A 19,992-nucleotide genomic window follows, 5' to 3' on the forward strand; every position below is an offset into this window, starting at 1 on the left:
CTTATTTCTTTTATTGAGAAAACACTATGTGTCAGGCTTATGCCACATGAATTTTTTTCCACAAGTATTATGTCATTTAATCTTTATTTAGTGAACTCACAATCCTGAATAAGAGAAATTTGAAGTTCAACAAATTAATTACTTTCCCCAGGGTCACTCAGTAGCCTAAATGGCAGAAGTGATTCTTGAACGCAAGTGTTCTGATTCCCAGTCCGTTTTCATTTCCACATTCTACTCACATTCTTTAACCAACTTTCATCATCTTCTAGAGACCAGACACCCAAATTGCTGTTTGCAATTGTTTCTTTGACTATACAGGGTGTGTGGGTAACATTTGTGACTGCTGTTTCCATCGTTATGGAGTTAAATAGAAGACTACACACAAATCAAAACCGAAATGAAAAAAAAAATAAAAAACATAAAAACAAACCCCACTAAATTCTTTAGGAACAAAATGTTCTGCCGTACTGGGTAAGCCCAGAATACAAAGTATCCACAACTTGCTGGATAGCTTATAGACTTCTTTCGAATACTAATCATTTGTCATTTCCATGCTGCGTACAAAGTCTGGGTAGCTGTTGGTAAGCTCGAATAAAATCACTGGGTGTCTTTTGGCTTTGTTTCAGCTGGTGGATTCCTGAGTAACCCAGTCACATAAAGCCAACATCATGAAATATGCATGTTGTTGAACTATTTAGTCACATACCACAGTTTCTAACACATTCTCATTAGATTTAAATACCATCAAGGCAATTCATGCTTCAGCTTAGCCCCTCCTTCAGGTCCCATTGGATCCACCACATCCCCTACTCCCCCACCTTTCTGTTTCCTTCCTTTGGTCCTGTTTCTCTTCCCTCTCTGTGTTTAGCCTTTTCTCCATAGTCATTATTGTTTGTTCTTTGTTGCATGTACTTTCTTTGAACTTATAGATTTCATTATTTTCACACTCATCCTCTTTGCTTCCATTAAAAACAATATCAAACACAAATTAATATGACAGATGAGAAAATCAGTCTGTACTTTCCAATTTAGCTTTCCTTAAACCACTCTGTGTGGTGCTTTCAAAGCATGTGTGGAGGACAGTAAATGAATTTTGAAGCCAACTAGTGGATTCTAATCATGATTCTGACACTTTTACCAAATGGGTGGCCTTAGGAAAATTATTTTAAGCTTCTCAGCCTCAATTCCTCAGGTGTAAGGTGAAATATTAATATCACCAAATAAAGCTACAGTAGGGTCTAAATGAGATGAGGAATTCAAAGTACCTAGCTGTGTTACCTTAGGGAAGTTACTTAACCTTTCTGCGATTCCATTTATATTTAAAGTGAGGTAATAATTATATCCACCTCGTGGGGTTATGTGACATTGTTAACCATAAATTGGTTAACATATATTGCTTAGAACCATGCCTAGCACATAGTAATACATAAGCATTACTTATTATTACCTAATACCTAGCACCATGCTTAGCTTGAAAGATCTCCTATCGGTAGTACTTTTCTACAAATGGAGTACTAACAAACCTGTTTTTAGATTACTGACTTGTCAAAATGGGATAAGGGCCCAGTGCAAAGAAAGCATAAATGGACAGATATAGAACATATTAGAAAAGCAAAATCAGTAGGACATAGTGACTGGTTTTATGAGGGGGTTAAAGGACAGGGAAGAATCAAGGATGGTTCCCTAGTTTTTATTTGGATAATTTGATTCATGGTGATATCCTGCACTAGGAGAAGAGAAGCAAGCTTTACTCAGGAAGCAGAGCTCAGGATTAGATGGCTCAAGGCTAAAGAGTCCATGGCATTTAGTAACACAGATGTTCATGTTGGAGAAAAGATTTATTGGAAAGGAAGGAAAAAAAGGTGAGACTAGTGGATTGAAGAGGAGGAGCTGGCCAGTAAAGAAGCAGAAATAAGTGTAAGAAAACCCTTCAAGAACATTGACTATAAAGGGGAAGAGAACAGTAGAATGTTGTCCAGAGGATTACTTTGAAAAAAGCAGGATGTTGTATCAGTAGCTATATTGATTATTCACAATGGTAATGTTTCTTGAGCAGCTATAATTTGCCAAGCCCTAGAGATCAAAGGATAGAAACTGGTTTAGGAATAGTTTTACTCTCTCTTTGGGAAATAGGAGATATGTAGAAAAAAAAAAAAACTAGAGCATATCCTAAGTACCAAATGTATTGAACTGAAAACTGTGTTATTGGCATTCAGTCTCAGATTTATTGGTGTGGGCTAGAATACTTGGGTAAGATTTCAAAAAGAAGGCAAGATTTAAACTTGTTCTTGAAGCAGGGCTAGGATTTAGGTGGTTAGGAAAGTCATGGCAGGGAGGGGTAAATGAGATGAATAGAACTTCAGGCTCATGCATGGCAGTCAGTGATTAGAGGGATAGAGTGAGAAGTGTTTATTCAGCTCATTTCCTTATCTTTACTGGAAAGGTGGGTTTGTTCTAAAGCTTTTTCTGTGTCCTGCATAATATCCAGCAGTGTGGTAGATGCCAAATAAATATTAACCAAATATTTGTTGGGTAAATGCTGATTATATAGGAAACTGACAGATAAGAATTTGCCTGGAGTAAGACTAAAATGGGAAAATTAAGGTATTGAGTCTCAGAGAATTTATTCTGAGTCACAAATTTTGATCTTTATAGAAAATATGAAACATCAATTTGGCCTGAGTAACTACAGAATTCATTCTGTGGAACTTAGAAAAAGTTACAGCTGAATATAATCTCCCCATAAAATTCCCCCATCATTCTCAGTTGTTCTTTTCCTTTATTCTGCCAGTATTAAAAAGATATTTTAATTAAATAAGATTTTATTGATAGCCAATAATTTCCCAGGTTCATGGGTCTTCCTCCTGTAGAGCTTATAATCTTATTGGAGGCAAGCACTGTGAAAGCCCAGATAAGAAGAAATCACTGGACAGGGTGTTGAAAAATTAGGATATTTGTTTATAGGATAATTGGAAGTGAATTCAAACTTGGAGAAGATAGCATGAACAAAAGGAAGGAGAGAAGGAGAAAGGAGCTGGGGGTACTGTGGGGACAGTCACACAGCATTGACAAAGGGTTAGAACTAAAATAGCCCTAAACCGTCATGGTTGATAACTTGTGTTTCTGTGACTAATACTTCTATCCCACGGGGATAGACTATCTAGTGTCTTGAAAAAAACCTACAGCCCTCTTCTCGGCAACTGAAGAGATGCTGAATGGTTCAGTGAGTTTTTAAAAAATAGACCCGTTAGTTTCTTTTGAATTTTCAAAGTGTCCTTGATGGAAGGCATGTGGGACTAAGCACATTTTTAACCTGGCCTTTTGCACAGATACGGGCATTTAGTCTCCCTGTGCTAAGACGAGATAGAGATACCACGGTAAAAGCCATAGCTTCAGATTAGTCCAGTAGGTAAACGGTTCCTTTCCTGAGTTACCTACAAATCCCTGCCTCCAAAGGGGCTGGAAACAAATTCCCCTGAAGCCATACTTTTTTAAACACTTATTCATAGCTCAGGTTAGAAGGAGACACCCCTTTAGAGGTCAGCCTCCGCAGGAGTACAGCCTCTGTTTGTCAGAGATAGAGCCACCTCGCCTGCTCTCGTAGAGTTGCTCAAGTCCAAGACTGCTTTACTTATTCAGGAAACCTTATTTGTTGATAAAGCCCAGCTCTCCTCTCAGCTGTTATTTTTAAGCTCAGTCCTCCCCTGCTTAACACATGTACACCTACTTCAGGGTCTTTCTTTACACAGGAAACTTGGCACACAAAATATCAATGGTGTCTGCCATGCCAAACTCCAGAGATTTTCTTCTCTTACTTACATATTTGTGTTCTTATTCTCTTCTCTCTCTGTCCTTGTTTCTTTGTCCCCATTAGTGTCCATGATTTTATTTTATCGTGAAGAGATAGAGTTAGAACACACCTTTTGTGTTTTAGTGTTTATGCTCAGAAGGCACATTCCCAAAGAATCAGTATTGGACCTGGTTTCTTAAACGTGGGTGGGGAGAGTCCTAGCACACTTTTCAGTGCAAGTTGTGGGCACCCTTAGCATCTATATGTCTGCACTTAACAGAGGCTGGAGACATGCTTAGATTCTCAAGATCAGGGGAAAGGAAGTAGATGAGGCAGGAAAAAGAACAGTTACTAGGGGCTGAATAAGGTAACCCAGGCAAAACATAAAACAAACAAACAAAAAAGCTCTTCAAATTATTCCTTTATAGAGTTCAAATTCTGCAGTTTGCATACCTGACAGTCCTCATCCTCCTAAGACTCTATCCTGTTAAAAGTAATAAGCAAAAGCTGTAGCCATCCCTAGAAGCAGAAATTATACTTGCTTGTTGATTCTAGGATACTAACTCATAGAAACCTTACAATCAATAGCATTTGTGCATGTGGTTCGATTTATCCAGTCATTATCACTCTTCCACTTGCATTTCATGGTGTTGAGCAAATAGTAAGTGAAGAGTATGGAGTTTTTTTTCACATTATTCTCAATAAATGGGTTTAACCACAATACAAATCTTATAATCCACCTCTTCAATCCCACTGGCAATGGGACAAATCCAGTAGCTTTAGAGGTAAGCCTTCAAATATACTTCTACTGACAGACTGAAGTTTGTTTTAGGAAAAGTCAAGGTTCTGCAATCCTTTGCATTTATTGGAGTGTTCTGTTTCCATGGTTTCCAAGGGTTCACTGAAATTAGGCTTTCAGTGTTTAGAAGTTAATGATATGGGGCTTTGGTAAATTCCTCCTCTCTTACCTATGTTATGTTCAATATCTGTATTTTACTATTCCTGAATGAGTTTGGAGGTCTATTTTACTGTTAACATGGGTTTTCCCCAGCATGCCATCTCTAAAGAATCAATGGTGGATACAAGCTATCTTGCCAGCGTGTCTGAGCCTAACTAGGGTTATTTTCTGGCAGCATAAAAAATAAAATTAAAGTTCTTAGTTTTAGTGAAGAACTAGCTTCAAAGGGATTAATAGGAAAACTTAGGCTTGGGATTCCCTTGGCCTTTGTCAAGGAGGGGCACCTGATGAAATAAAACCCAAACAAAACAGAGTTCCAGAGATCTCACTTTTCGGAGAGAAATAACAACAAGAAAATCTTCTGGTTACGGTGGGAGTTCTGGAACACTTTATGTTGGGCCCAAAGGTACACAGATGACAAGAATAGAGGTGGAGGCCTTATTAAACTATGAATCAAAGTACATGATATCCAGTGGTACTGTACCATTGTTATCAGGTTTGTGTGTGCAGCCCAAATTGTGAGGGGCCCTCAGGTGGTCGCCGAGGGCCCCACATAACATGCATAATAAAGAGATATCAACCAGGTCTCTGAAACCAAATGTGCTATCTCATTATCTGGGGCTCACACCCAGGATCCCCAGCAGTTATCCCTCATGATGACACTGAATTTTTGAACTTTTTTTGTTCCCTAAGGATGTAAGAAGCAGAGATAGAAAAATAAATCAGAGGAAGACAGATATCAAAAGAGAGAGCATGTGAGACTACATCTGTGACTGAAAGGAGCTGATCTAGATGACTTGGAAGTGTTTCTTTTTTAGAAAAGAGTGCAAAGCTCCAAAGCGAGTAGATGTGAGCTTTACTGCATTTCAAGGATCTAGAAAGCACCTTACATTATACTTGAAACAAATTGGAAGTAACTCAGGGTATGGGGGTTACATACTCAGAGGTAAAGAGCCACATTTGGTTTGGTAGTGGCAATGGCTTAGGAAGGGTTTTCAAGGGGAACTTGATAAGTGAGAACAGTGTATAGTTGCCCATGCTGAAAGTCAAGAAGGTGGTACTCCCTCCCGGGATGTCTGTAGCAAGACGAATCCTGGGCCATCAAGTAGTACCACCAGCAAAATGTGGCAGCAGGCAGATCCGGGACTCCTCAGCATCAGGTCTGAATGATTGCTTGTCAGGCAGATGTGTTTGTAAACTAATGACTTTCACAGTGTGATGAGATTCAAAATGAAGCCTAATTGCTTCCACTGATTTAACCCTTGGAATGCTTCCAGGCATGCCGATAGCCATGTGTCTTTAATCATGTAAGTTAATCACCTTCAGGCATTTATCAGAAAACAGTGGCTTATAGGAAATCTGGGGAGCATTGCTGTTGCATTATTAGGTTTACACTTCTGAGGCTGTCATCTCTTCAAATAAGGACACTGAGAGGTTGGCCATGGTGCCCTTAAACTAGTGTTTGTTAGTAGCAACTGACACAGGCAATTACATGGCTCTATAATTCAGGAAAAAAGTGAATTAATATTTATGTGGGGTTTTTTTAAGTGACTTAAAAAAAGTGCTTAATGGTAGGAGAGTAGCAACTCACCTTGATCCTTCTAAGGCCATCATGAACTTCAGTCTGGCTCTGGAAGAAAGTCAGAATTGGAAAATGGTCTAATAATCAGGCCAGTCTGATTAATAGTGACAATTAGTATTGGACTATAGTGCATAACCAACTGATTATGAATCATTTGAGCACTTTAGGTAAATTTTCAATATAGGCAATTAAAATGAAAAGACTCATGATGCTTACATAATGACTTCATTAAATTAACTCAGTTCTGAGGTTGGAGTAAAAAAAAAAAAAGTCACAAAGAACCAGCAGAATTTAACTTCCATTCATTTTTGTTTTAAAAAAATGGAGAAAATACTTAAAAGATATAACTACACCCACCACATTGAAAACAGCTTATTCTTCTCTGAAAGTGAACTGTGTTCCTATGGAAGAAAGAACTGAAGGTCAGAGCTTGGATTGTATTCACATTGGATGAAGTAAATCTTGCCCTCTGCAATATTTTGTATTCTACTAAGTGCATGCATTGCTAAGGTTAAAAGAACTTTATTGTGGAGTCATCTGTAAGGGACAGACATTTCAAAGAGATAAATACTCAGTTCTGTTACATAAACAATTGACCCAAATCATTTGCTTCATGATAAAAGACAAAGCTGGAGCCAACTCCCAATTCTGCAGCATCAGTGCAGTCAGGGGAACAAAGATTCCTTTAGGTGAAATGCAGTCATTCAATCAAAGCAACAATAGTTTTATAGAATTAGACAATGGGAATGGAAGGAGAAGAGACTCTCTAGGGCTAAGAATGAGTTCAAGTATTCCATAGTGAAGTCAGTTTCTACTATGGGTTTTGATTCAGAAAGTCATATTGCTTCCAAGACTCATCGCTTAATACCTAACAAGTACATGGCTGTATAGTTTACAAAGGGCATTGTTTGTAAGTTGTACAAACACTCTGTAAGCTAGGTCTTTCATGTATTAAATAATAACCAATACCTATTTAGCAGTTTAGAATTTACAAAACTCTATGTATTACCTCTTAATGTTCTTCATTCTTCTCAAAATTTTTAAAGATAAGAAAATACTGTATGTCCAAATTCATAGGACTTGTAACAAAAAAACAACAAAAAACAAAAAAAACAGTCATTCTGACTTCAGGTCCCTTTCCCACATACTACCTTCTGTTCATCCTATTGCTTAAGACCTTCCCTTCTACTTCAGTGATCTTCTCCAGAATTAATTCTCATATCCACCATATTCTTTGCTAGGTCTCTGACAGTAAAAGCTGCTTTACATTCTAGCTTATGTGTGATAATATTTCGCCCTTTCAGTTGACATGTCATCCCCAATCAGATTGTCATCTTTTTAAAAGCAGGTGCTGCGGTTTCTACCACAGAACAAAGCCTTCACAGCAGGAAGGGTAAACCTATGCACATATCCACATTGGTGAACACCATTCCAGCATACCATTTCTCCTGTATTGCATGATCACCAAAGACAGCAATAAAGCCCTATGAGCTACTGACGCTGCAAGGTTGACTTGGCATGCTCAATAGCTAAGCTACTTGCTTCTGAGCCTGAGCTTCATTTGCCACAACAAAATTATTGTTTTGCAAACAACGTGGACTTTTGGAATCACATCATATTAATAAAAGAAAGGATAAGAACCACATGATCCCCACAATAGTGCACAAAAAGCATTTGACAAATTACATCCTTTCTTGATTTAAAAAAAAAAAAACAAAACCTCAAGGAAGTGGAAATAGAATGAACATACCTCAGCCATAAAGGCCATATACGGAAGACCCACCACTAATATCATCCTCAATGAGGAAAAACGGAGAGCTTTCTCCTTAAAGTCAGGAACATGACAGGGATGTCCACTCTCACCACTGCTGCTTGACATAGTGTTAGAAGTCTTTTTTTTTTAACGTTTATTTATTTTTGAGACAGAGAGAGGCAGAGCATGAATGGGGGAGGGTCAGAGAGAGGGAGACACAGAATCTGAAACAGGCTCCAGGCTCCGAGCTGTCAGCACAGAGCCCGACGCGGGGCTCGAACTCACGGACTGCGAGATCATGACCTGAGCCAGAGTCGGCCGCTGAACCGACTGAGCCACCCAGGCGCCCCAATGTGTTAGAAGTCTTAACCTCAGAAATCAGGCTTCAAAAAGAAATAAAAGGCATTCAAATTGGCAGATGACATGATACTCTAGGTGGAAAACACAAAATACTCCACCAAAAAATGCCTAGAACTGATAGATGAATTCAGCAAAGTCACAGGCTATAAAATCAATGTATCTGTGGCATTTCTATACACCAATAATGAAACAGCAGAAAGAGAAATCAAGGAATTAATCGCACTTACAACTGCACCAAAACCCATAAAATACCTAGGAACAAACCTAACCAAAGAGATAAAAGATCTATACACTGAAAACTATAGTAAACTTATGAAAGAAATTGAAGAAGACACAAAGAAATGGGAAAAGATTCCATGCTCATGAACTGAAAAAACAAATATTGTTAAATTTTCAATGCTAGCCAAAGCAATCTACATATTCAATGTAATCCCTATCAAAATAACACCAGCATTCTTCAGAGAGCTAGAACAAACAATTCTAAAATTTGTATGGACCCAGAAAAGACCCCAAATAGCCAAAGCAATCTTGAAAAAGAAAACCAAAGCTGGAGGTATCATAGTTCCAGACTTCAAGCCATAATAAAAGCTATAATCATCAAGACAGTATTGGCACAAAAACAGACACATAGATCAATGGAACAGAATAAAGAACCCAAAAATGGGCCCACAAATGTTTGGCCAACTAATCTTTTTTTTTAAATTTTTTTAATGTTTATTTATTTTTGAGAAGACAGAGACAGGATGCAAGTGGGTTGGGGCAGAGAGAGAGGGAGGCACAGAATCTGAAGCAGGCTCCAGGCTCTGAGCTGTCAGTAGAGAGCCTGATGTAAGGCTCGAACTCACAAGCTGTGAGATCATGACCAGAGCTGAAGTCGGATGTTCAATCAACTGAGCCACCTAGGTGCCCCAACTAATCTTTGACAAAGCTGGAAAGAGTATCCAATGGAAAAAAGACAATCTCTGTAGCAAATGGTGTTGGGAAAACTGGACAGAGACATGCAGAAGAATGAACCTGGACCACTTTCTTACACCATATACAAAAATAAACTCAAAATGGAAGAAAGACCTAAATGTGAGACAGGAAACCATCAAAATCCTAGAGGGGAAAACACACTACAATCTCTTTGACCTCAGCTGCAGCAACTTCTTAAAAGACATGTCTCTGAGGCAAAGGAAACAAAAACAAACATGAACTATTGGGACCTCATCAAAATAAAAAGCTTCTGCACAGCAAAGGAAACAATCAGCAAAACTAAAAGGCAACCGACAGAATGGGAGAAGATATTTGCAAATGACATATCAGATAAAGGGTTAGTACCCAAAATCTATAAAGAACTTTCAAACTCAACACCCAAAAAACAAATAATCCAGTGAAGAAATAGGCAGATGACACAAATAGACACTTTTCCGAAGAAGACATCCAGATGACTAACAGACACATGAAAAGACTCTCAACTTCACTCATTATCAGGGAAATACAAATCAAAACCACAATGAGATACCATCTCACACCTGTCAGAATAACAGGAACAGAATAACAACTCAGGAAACAATGGATGTGGTGAGGATGCAGAGAAAGGGAAACCCTTTTGCACTACTGGTAGAAATGCAAACTGGTACAGCCACTCTGGAAAACAGTATGGAGGTTCCTCAGAAAATTAAAAATAGAGCTATCCTATGACCCAGCAACTGTACTACTAGGTATTTGTCCAAAGGATACAAAAATGCTGATTTGAAGGGGGCACTTGCATTGCAATTTTATAACAGCACTATGGACAATGGCCAATGTATGCAAAGGGCCCAAATGTTCATTGACTGATAAATGGATAAAGAAGATGTGGTATATATACATATATATGCAATGGAATATTACTCAGCAATCAAGAAGAATGGAATCTTGCCATTTGCAACAACTTGGATGGAACTAGAATGTATTATACTAAGCAAAATAATTCAATCAGATGAAGATAAATATATGATTTCACTCATATGTAGAATTTAAGAAACAGAATAGATGAATATAGGGGAAGGGAAGGAAAAATAAACAGAGACAGAGAGGCAAACCATAAGAGACTCTTAAATACAGAGAACAAACTAAGGGTTGTTGGAGGGGTGTTGGGTAGGGGAATGGGCTAAATGGATGATGGGCATTAAGGAGGGCACTTGTTGGGATGAGCACTCGGTGTTATATAAAAGTGATGAACCACTAAATTCTACTCCTGAAATCATTATTGCACTGTACGTTAACTAACTTGGATTTAAGTAAAATTTAAAAATTAAAAAAAAATCTCATTACCCCAATGAGATTTTCATTGATTACATGTCACTCAGAGTGTTTTGGACTGAGTCTGTGGCTGGTTTTCAGAAGAGAGGGGCTGGCATTAATTGCTTACAGAATTGAACAGTTCTGGTTCTGGTGACTACTTGTTTCTTTGGCCACACAGACCAATGAATCTTTTCAGTGTGTTTGAACTCTAATTGAATCCCAATGTTCACTGATGTAGTTAATTTTCATTGAAAATAGTTTCATTTGTGGGGAAAAATGTTAAATCAGAAATGCCAAAAATTACTGTAAGAATTAAGGATTGTTGATCTTTACCTCTTGAACTTCCTTGTGTGGTTTTACCAAACCGACTGCCTTCTGGAGAGCATTCCTCAGCATCATGTGACCCTTAAAGATGTTTCCAGAGAGCTTACATGGCAAGTGTGCATGTATATGTATGTGTGTGCACTGCTTATGTGTACATATGTGTATATTACAGCATCTGTTCATCATTGTCCTCCTTCCTTTCAGTGTAACCCATCTCTTCTCATCTCCTGCCCCTTCTTTTCTCATATCCTTATGCCTCTCTCCCAGATGGTAGGACCTGGGCTAAAGTGCTAGTTCAATCAATCACTGACAGGTTTACATATCTACCAAATTCACATCAGAAGGGTCTGACTCAAAGGGATGTTTCCACCCAATGTTATGTACATGAAGATGCTCCATAAAGCCTTATCTGTAACAGAAGACTGTCTCTCCCCAGAATTTTATACAAAAGCAAGCAGATAAAAATGAACCTCCCAGGTGGTGTCCTGGTGGAGAAAAAGCCTTAGAATTCCCATCACCTTGTTTTCTTTCACTTTTCTGATCCTGATGACATTCTCTGTGTACCTAGCTTAATTCCCAGGTCAGATTGCAAGTTTCCTATTCACAGGGATTGTGTTTCATTCACCTACATATGACACATTAACCACACACTGGAAGGGAAGAAGGTTAGTATTTGTCTACTGGTTCTTGGTGGATCAAAGGTGTATTAGATTTATTTCCATGTAGCTTGTTGACTTCATTCTTTTTACCTTACAGTCATACATTGAACACAGGAATTTTTAGCACTAGCTGGAATTTTGATCACTTTCTTCACTCAAACTTTCTGGACTTTTGCCCTAGACATCAAGCTGGAAGAGTTCTGGCTCCTCAGGGCCTATCTGGATGATGTGGGAGTCAACTTCTCGTAAAAAAGGCACACTTTGGAGACTGAGGTTTGAATGCTTCCTCCACCTCTTACTAGCTATGATACTGGCCATCTTAGGTGACCACTCTGATCCTCAGTTATCCATCTGTAGGGTAGATATGCTAATATCAACCATACAGTGGCTCCATGAGGATGGAAAAATCTCAAAAACACCAGTGCTTGCCCACAGGAGGCTCTCATGCAATATTTACTCACTTTTTTCTTTACTGCCACCCTCTCTGTTACCTCCCCTCAATTTTTATTGTTCTTCTTCCTCTCAAAACTTGCCATTCATGACAAATCTCAGGTAAACTCTTCAAATTATCACTAATAATAATTGCATCACTTCTATTGTCCTAACTGGCTTCTTCTACAAACTCATCCTCTTCCCTAGATATCCTCAACCCCAATGCCAGTGACTCTCTGACACAGCACAAAGCCTACTTCAAAGCCTTGCTGCTGTCACTGATAACATAGATTCTCTCAGCTTCACCGCCTGCCTGTCTCTCTCTGTTTATTTCACTCCAGATAGGAAGTATGACTCAGCACCAACTAATAAAATGAATGGATGAATTTTAGGGGTAGTTTAAAAAGCTAGTTTCCATTATTACTGAGTGGTTAGAGAAGGAGTGGACAAATTCAGAAGACTATCTTGAAGTAAGTAGAAAATTCCCTTTTATTCCAGCACTTCCCAAAGTTCTGCAATATTATTTGCATAGATTGCCTTTTGGAATTTGGCCCCATTTGCTGCTATGAACTCAAATTGTCCAGTGTCCTAAATTGTCGCTGCATCCTTTGTTTTGTTTAATTTGCTATTGCTTGTTAAGAACACAAGAGTTCAGGGGTGCCTGGGTGGCTCAGTCAGTTGGGCGTCCAACTTGTACTCAGGTCACAATCTCACAGTTTGTAAGTTCGAGCCCCGCATCAGGCTCTGTGCTGACAGCTCAGAACTTGGAGCCTGCTTCAGATTCTGTGTCTCCCTCTCTCTCTCTGCCCCTCCCTTGCTCGAACTCTGTCTCTCCCTCTCTCTCTGTCTCTCAAAAATAAATTAACACTAAAAAAATTTTTTTAAAAACAAAAAGAACACAAGAGTTCATGTTGCATGTTATTTCAATTTGATAAAAATAGTAGTTATTTGTCTGGTGAGTCCAGTCTTGCCAAGCACAACATTGACTTTAGTCAAGTTTCTCAGCCTCCCAAGTCAGCCACTATCCTTTTCATAAAAATTCATAGAATTTTTAGTAAGACAACCCTTTCTAATTGGATATTTTATTGCTTTGTACTTAAGAACTCTAAACTAGAAAACTCATAGTGTGATGAAGGATGATCCTTGGTTTTCTGTTCTGTTTTGTCCTCTCTATCTAAGCTATCCCAAGATCTAGACACTTTATTTTAGATGTTTTGATGGATTTACCCTATCTTATTTGTTTTCCACTCTTTTTACTTTTGTCCTTAATACCCAGGGCCTAAAATTATTCTTGAAGGCTAATCTCTCTGCTTTCAGAGCATTGCACCTTATGCATAAAAATGTGCTATTTCCTTGTATCAAGCCTAGAATTCCCTTCCCAGCTTTCATATTTCCTTGTAATAATCCAATACTACTTCCACCTGATTTTCCTCCATTATTCTCCAGCATGCACTGTCTAATTTAGTAAGTATATTCTTCTTATAATTCCTGATACCAACTACAGGCATCCCCAACTTTTGGCCTTTACTAAGATTATCCCCCAACTTGGATTTTGTTTCTCCCTTCATCTGCCTCATTTCCTCCTCACTACAACATAAGCTCACAAACGCTTTGCCTATATCCACTATATCCCAGTATATAGGAAAGTTCCTGGTATATAATCCACGTTTAGCCAATTTATATTTATAGACTTACTGACTGTCTCTCAAGGCCCACTTCAAAGATAATTTCCTTTTTTAACCTACACTATTTTTTCTGAATTTTTACATAACCCACATTCATCTTTACTTTTTATCAGCTGATTATAAGTTCTTTGAAGATGAAATCTATAACTTGCCTCACTTTGCATCTCTCAGAGTGTCTTGATAATGTGAGGAAAGTAAATATCGTCCTTGAGGGGAAGGGTCCATAACACAACACAAAGATGATTCATAAAATCATTTTTCACCTACTGTTTGCCAGTCCCTGTTCTAAGATCTGGGATGGTGGCCTACATGAACTGGATTCTGCGTCTTCACTGTTACTACTTACCTGTGTAATCTCTGTTGATACACTTAAGTTCTCTGAACTTGAGACTTCTGCAGGAACTAAGAGGGTTATACTAAGTTAGTTCTAATGTCTCTTCCAATCGTAGGATTCTGTGAATTCTAAATATTTATCAGTAGACAGATGAGCGGTATTCAAACAGTACTCATGACTGTCTATTTTCAGTTACTTTTAGTTAATTTATTTGCTAACAAATGTTTATTGAATACTCCTGTGCAATGTATGTGCTAAAAATGCTGGAAGTACAGCAAGGAGCATAATCCCTGCATGATTCCTGACATACCCTGCTTCTCATACTGTGATGCACTGGGTGGCCCAGTGACTAAATTCATTTAAATTTCTTTGATGAAAGAGTAAAATTTTGCTAAACTCTCCACCCCAACTCCAGCTAGGTGGTATAATCAGTCTTAATAACATAAAATATTTACTTTGGAAGAAATGTCAGCAAACAAATGAATAAATATTCCAAACAAATGTAACTTATCTGGTGGCTTCTCAAGATCCATGGTTTTAAGCTATTGCCTTGATGACTACTATTGTGGAAAATGTGAATGTTTAATTGGTGGTTCAGGGAGACTTTCTCTCTGTTTAACTTGAACAGCTCCATTTAAAAATCTATATTATATGTTGAGATTATGCTCCTAAAATTTTTTTTTAATAACCACTGTTCTAGATAACTAATCAAAATTAAAATAAAATAACAGACAAGATGCTATACATATAGGTGTATTATGTTTAGGGAATCCATGCTCAATATGTGTTTTAATGATATCTCTAAAATGTAACACCCCATATCCTTTGATAGACCAAGATATTGTGGTATTGAAACTCCCATAAATCCCTCAGAGAATCTGGTGGTACAACATTAGATGCATTTTCTTGTCATACTTGAACTTCCAGAGAGTTCCTGATGCTATCAAGTTCTTATGACAGTTGTCTCATCATATGTTGCAACTGATAAATTTGAAGTTAAAGAGAGCATCCTGAGGGTTTTGTTTTGACATCCTTGATTACTTCTACTCTGGGTTTTTCCAAGCAAATTGGCTTTAAACATATTCTAGATTTTAAGTAGTTGAAAGAGGATTAAGTCTATATTACTGAAATAAAATTCATTAATGATACTAGGGAAATTCAAAAGTAACTTTCTTATAACGCCGCAGTCAGCCCCAGAAAGTATTTATGTAAAGAATTCAATATCTTATTTGGGTCTTATTCAGGACTAGAAAATAATAGTGTTTTCTGTATATTGATCACAAAGAAAAACAATTAAGGATAGAGCAAATACAATAAATATAGTATAACCTATAGACACTAAAAGAAATCCAGTGGATGATCTCCTAATACTGAAATGCCTCATTTACAAGGCAAATGTGAAATAAGCATTCAGTAAGAAGCACTCCGTGACAATCTTGGATCATGATGTGTTTGTCCATCCATAAGATATCCCACAACTCATTTTACCAATATGTGGGAGGAAGAATGACCTCTTTGGGGGCTGTCTCAGCCTTGACTTACTTTTTGAAAAGGCAGGACATTCTTAACCTCACTTGAATTCTGGGTTGGAAAGACTTTGGTGATCTTTATAACTTTTTCTCCCTACAACCTTAAAAAGGGGTTTAGCTAGTATCAGGCTTAAAAACACTCCTTCTTCCTGGGAGTGTAGCTAGAACATGTTGGCCAAGACTTATTCCACAAAGGGTCCTTTTATTATGTTCATGTCGGGCTCTGACTTGAACTGCCCTTACGCTTAGGGTTCCAGCAAGCTGGTTCCCTTGCTCTGGCTCTCATATGCTCACGGATGCATTTGACCCTGCCTGTTAACAATTGTATTAGCAAATGAACCACAGAGAGCTGAAATACTGATCTTCAGCGAATGGGTCTTTTTGACAAGTTTAGAGGGCTTATCCAAAGTGAGACACCGCGTATACTTTCCAAGTTAGATATAAACTGATTTTGTAAATATTCCTTTTGAATTAGCAAAATTAAAAAAAAAAAAATAAGAAACACTAACCTAAGATCTCTGCCAGACTTTTGCAGCTTGTTCAGCCTCTGGGTAAACAAATGATGACTATCAACCTCTTCCTTAAGGCACCAGATTCAGAAATAATGAAGTTTACTCAAAGTCAGTGTTTTGTTTTTTGTTTCACTGTTTGTGTTTTGTTTTGTTTTTTACAGTCACAATATTCTTCTCTGTGAGGACGGGCATGCAGTGGTGGCAGATTTTGGAGGTGAGATTTCCATGAAAAATCCCCAAATGACATCAGTTTCTTTCTTCATTCTTAGTTGGTGTCTCATATTGTATGATGAAACTGAAAAAGCAGTTCACACTGACAGCTATACTTTTCTGAATCATTCAAATTTCAGTGACCCTGAATTTTAAAAGTATATCATTTATTTTCAGTTTTTTCTCTTTGATATACCCAGCTACAAGAAAGGAAGTAAGCCTTTAAATAAGAGGTTTCTAGGGGGTTCAAAATTTTAGTTGTGATTTTGACCTTGTTTTTAAAGATGTTTTCTTTAACACGAATTCATTTTTTCTTTCCATCAGAATCAAGATTTCTACAGTCTCTGGATGAAGACAACATGACAAAACAACCTGGGGTTTGCTGCTGCTTATGTTCCTTATAATTATGAAACAATTAAAATGTGTAAACTCAGCATGACAGGAAGTGAGATGAGAGCAGCTTTAAGTGGAAGCATTGTCATTGTCCCAGGGGCAGGATAAAGTTTTATGTTTTTATTTTCAGGAAGCCCTCAAAAGAACTCTTTCAAGGCTGTACCAGAAAAATAGATTAGATATATGTCTGGAAAATGAGATGGATAAAATAATACAGAATTTATTTCAGATGTAACTGAAAAAAGGACCAAGCAGGCATGGTTAATTGGCTTTCATTTTTAGATCTTCTTATTAAGTAGTGGAGAGAGTTAACATTTAATCAGTAACTAACTATAGAATTTGTAGTTAACCAGCATCTAGTAACAACTTTTTTTCTGCTTCAGCATTATAAGGTAATATGGCATATAACCAAGTATTAATGTTTAACTAAAATATAAGTTTTAACATCTGGAGCAAACATAATTGTATTCAAAAATGTCTGCTATTAAAATCATTACCTGCTCTCTTCTTTACTCTCCTCCCCTCCCCCAAAAAAGTAACTTCTCTTCCTAGACCACGTGTGTTATTTAACTACCTAAGCTTAGGGTAATTTCCCATTCCTTCCTTTTTCTGCTTCCACAGATGCATTACTCAGTCATGTTTTCTGTTTGTTTGCATGCTTGTTTTAAGTTCATCCCAAACTCTCATTTTCCACTTCAGTTCATGTCTTCATCATCCCTTTTCTGGACTAGAAGTAGGATTCTAACTCCAGTACTGTCTTCCAGTTCCTTCTTTGCAACATCAGCCAAGTGTTAGGTTCTGACAATTCATCTCCTCCTATAACCATCACAGATACCCAGTACCCACAGGCCAAAATCCAAATTCATTGCCTGGATCCTCCTGCCCTCCCAAATCTAGCCCAGGGCCCCTCTGTGACCTCTTCTCCCACAGTAAGTTCTCTCAAGTCCCCACACCCTAATACACAAGCCTCCTGTTCATTCCCCAAAAAGGCCATTCACATTCATATCCCTGTGTCTCTGCTAGTGTGGCTTTCTCTGCCTGGACAGTCCTTCACTCCACCTCACCTAGAAAGGGCTTGCAAGGCCTAGGAAATTTTATCCATTGTAAGTGCCTTCCCTTCCATAACATCCCCCCCCCACACACACACACACCTGTTGCCTCCTCCCCGTGCATTTTTCTGTCTGTGCTTTTGTAACATTTTGTACTGCTAATTCGTACCCTTACTCATTCAGTCAACAAACATTTATTGAGGGCCTACCATGTGTCAGACATTGTGCAAGGGACCAGGAATGCAAAATGTGAAGAAAATCTTGATGTGAAGAGCTCATTTTCTATGGGGAAAACACAGTAATAAGCAGATAGATTTAAAGCAGTATGGAAGTCCTGTGATAAATAAGGTGTGACAGAGCATCTTGGGATGAGTGGGAGTAAATTAGGTGCAGGGAGAACAGAAAAGAGTGCCAGGTAGAATGAACAACAGCATGAGCAAAGACGTAGGGAAGGATGAGAAATATCAGACTTCCTGGGGGAACTTCAAAGAGCTTGTCATTGTTGGCATGCTCTGGGTGAGGAAGAGAAAGTGAAAGATGAGTTAGAGAGGAAGGCAGGAAATACATCATGGACCATGTTGTAAGTGAGATTAGGCATGTCTGGTTTCCCCAGTTAGATTTCATTCATTCATCCAACAAATATTTATGGACTACTTACTAAATGCCAGACATCCTTCTAGGAACTGGGAATATTGCAGTGAACAAATTAATTTTCTTATTCCCATGGATCTAATATTCTACTAGAAGGAGATAGACACTGAACAAATCAACAAAATATGTATCAGGTTGTGATAAGTGTTACAGAGTAAAAACAAAGCAAGTATGTGAATGGAGAATGGGGGTATCACTTAGATAGGGTAAGAGGGAAAGATAACATTTGATGAGAGGCCTGACCAGGAGTCATCCATGTAAGGGGAAGGGCAATGTAGGCAGAGGGAACAGTCAGTGCAAAGGCCCTGACACAGGAAAATTCTTTGTGTGTTCAAAGGCAGAATGACTAGAGTGGAGTGAGCAAGAGGAGAATGGCAAGATATGAGGTAAGAGAGGAAGAATGAGTCCTCTTTTGATAGGACACACAGTACCTGAGACACAGAGATAGCTAGATCAGTGATTCTCAACCCTGGCACCACATTGGAATCACTTCAGAAACTTTTTAAAAAGTATTTTGCCTGAACCCATCCCCCAGAAATTCTGATTTCATTGGCCTGGGGTTGATCTTGGGTACCTGTATCTTTTCAAATTTCCCCCAGGTGATTCTCAAATACATCCAGACTCTAGCTAAATAAACTTTTGTTGAATGAAATTGAATTGAATTTCACCAACAGCAAGTAATTTTTTTTTAATCCTAGCAGCACAGTCTTTAAGCACAGCACTACTCTAGATTTATTTTGAAGGCTATTTTGTTTCTTACTAGTTATGTGGCCTCATGTAAGTTGGCTAATTACTCTATTACTCCCCTGTGGGAAAATGGGCATACTGTATGCCTACTTCCACTTATGCAATGTTGTGACACAAGGCATAATCTGCTACATAAGTGGAGGCTATTTGGAAGGTGAAAGCTCATGTGGAAGAATTGCATATAAGCATCATAATCGGAATACATATATTCTTAGAATGCTATAATTATGCATGATTTCAAAATAAGGTAGACACTTGAAAAGAAGTATCAGAAGCCAGCTCTACATAGAATTTCAGTAAGAGCAATAAAAGAATGCTGGTTTCTTCCAGGGGAAATACAAAGAAACAAGGTGTTTGGCGAAGTTCACTGATAAGGTTATGGAGCCATGGGATTTTAGAGCTGGAAGGGCTTGCCTCTTCTGTTCTGCCCTTAAGGAATCCGAGGTCCAGGAGCATACAAGACTTGCCCAGGGCTGCTCAAATAGTGAATGGTAGAGCTGGAGCTGGAATTTTCTTCTCCTAACTCAAAACCTAGTGCTCTTTCCCCTAAACTACAAATCAACCAAATGTATGCCATTTGCATCTCAGAATGCAAACTTATATTTCAAACCAAAAAATACATAACTGCAAGTGAAAAGAATGTAAATAATGCCATCAAAACATGAATATAAAACTTCGTACAGAGAAAACTATAACATTTTATAGGTTTTCTTCCTGGAATACTGCACAAACCATATTCAGAAATAACACAACTGG

At 38.1% G+C, this 19,992-nt stretch overlaps 1 protein-coding gene across 1 annotated transcript in view; it reads left to right on the forward strand.

Moving 5' to 3' along the window:
- Window positions 1-19,992, forward strand: part of LOC122480639 (serine/threonine-protein kinase TNNI3K) — a 291,341-nt gene that overhangs the window by 174,474 nt on the left and 96,875 nt on the right. The window contains exons 18-19 of the mRNA XM_043575277.1: window positions 16,348-16,400; window positions 16,721-16,773. Coding sequence (XP_043431212.1) covers window positions 16,348-16,400; window positions 16,721-16,773 — 106 coding nt within the window. The remainder of the gene's footprint in view (window positions 1-16,347; window positions 16,401-16,720; window positions 16,774-19,992) is intronic.

The sequence above is a fragment of the Prionailurus bengalensis genome, chromosome C1 (assembly GCF_016509475.1).
Source record: "Prionailurus bengalensis isolate Pbe53 chromosome C1, Fcat_Pben_1.1_paternal_pri, whole genome shotgun sequence".
NCBI lineage: Eukaryota > Metazoa > Chordata > Mammalia > Carnivora > Felidae > Prionailurus > Prionailurus bengalensis.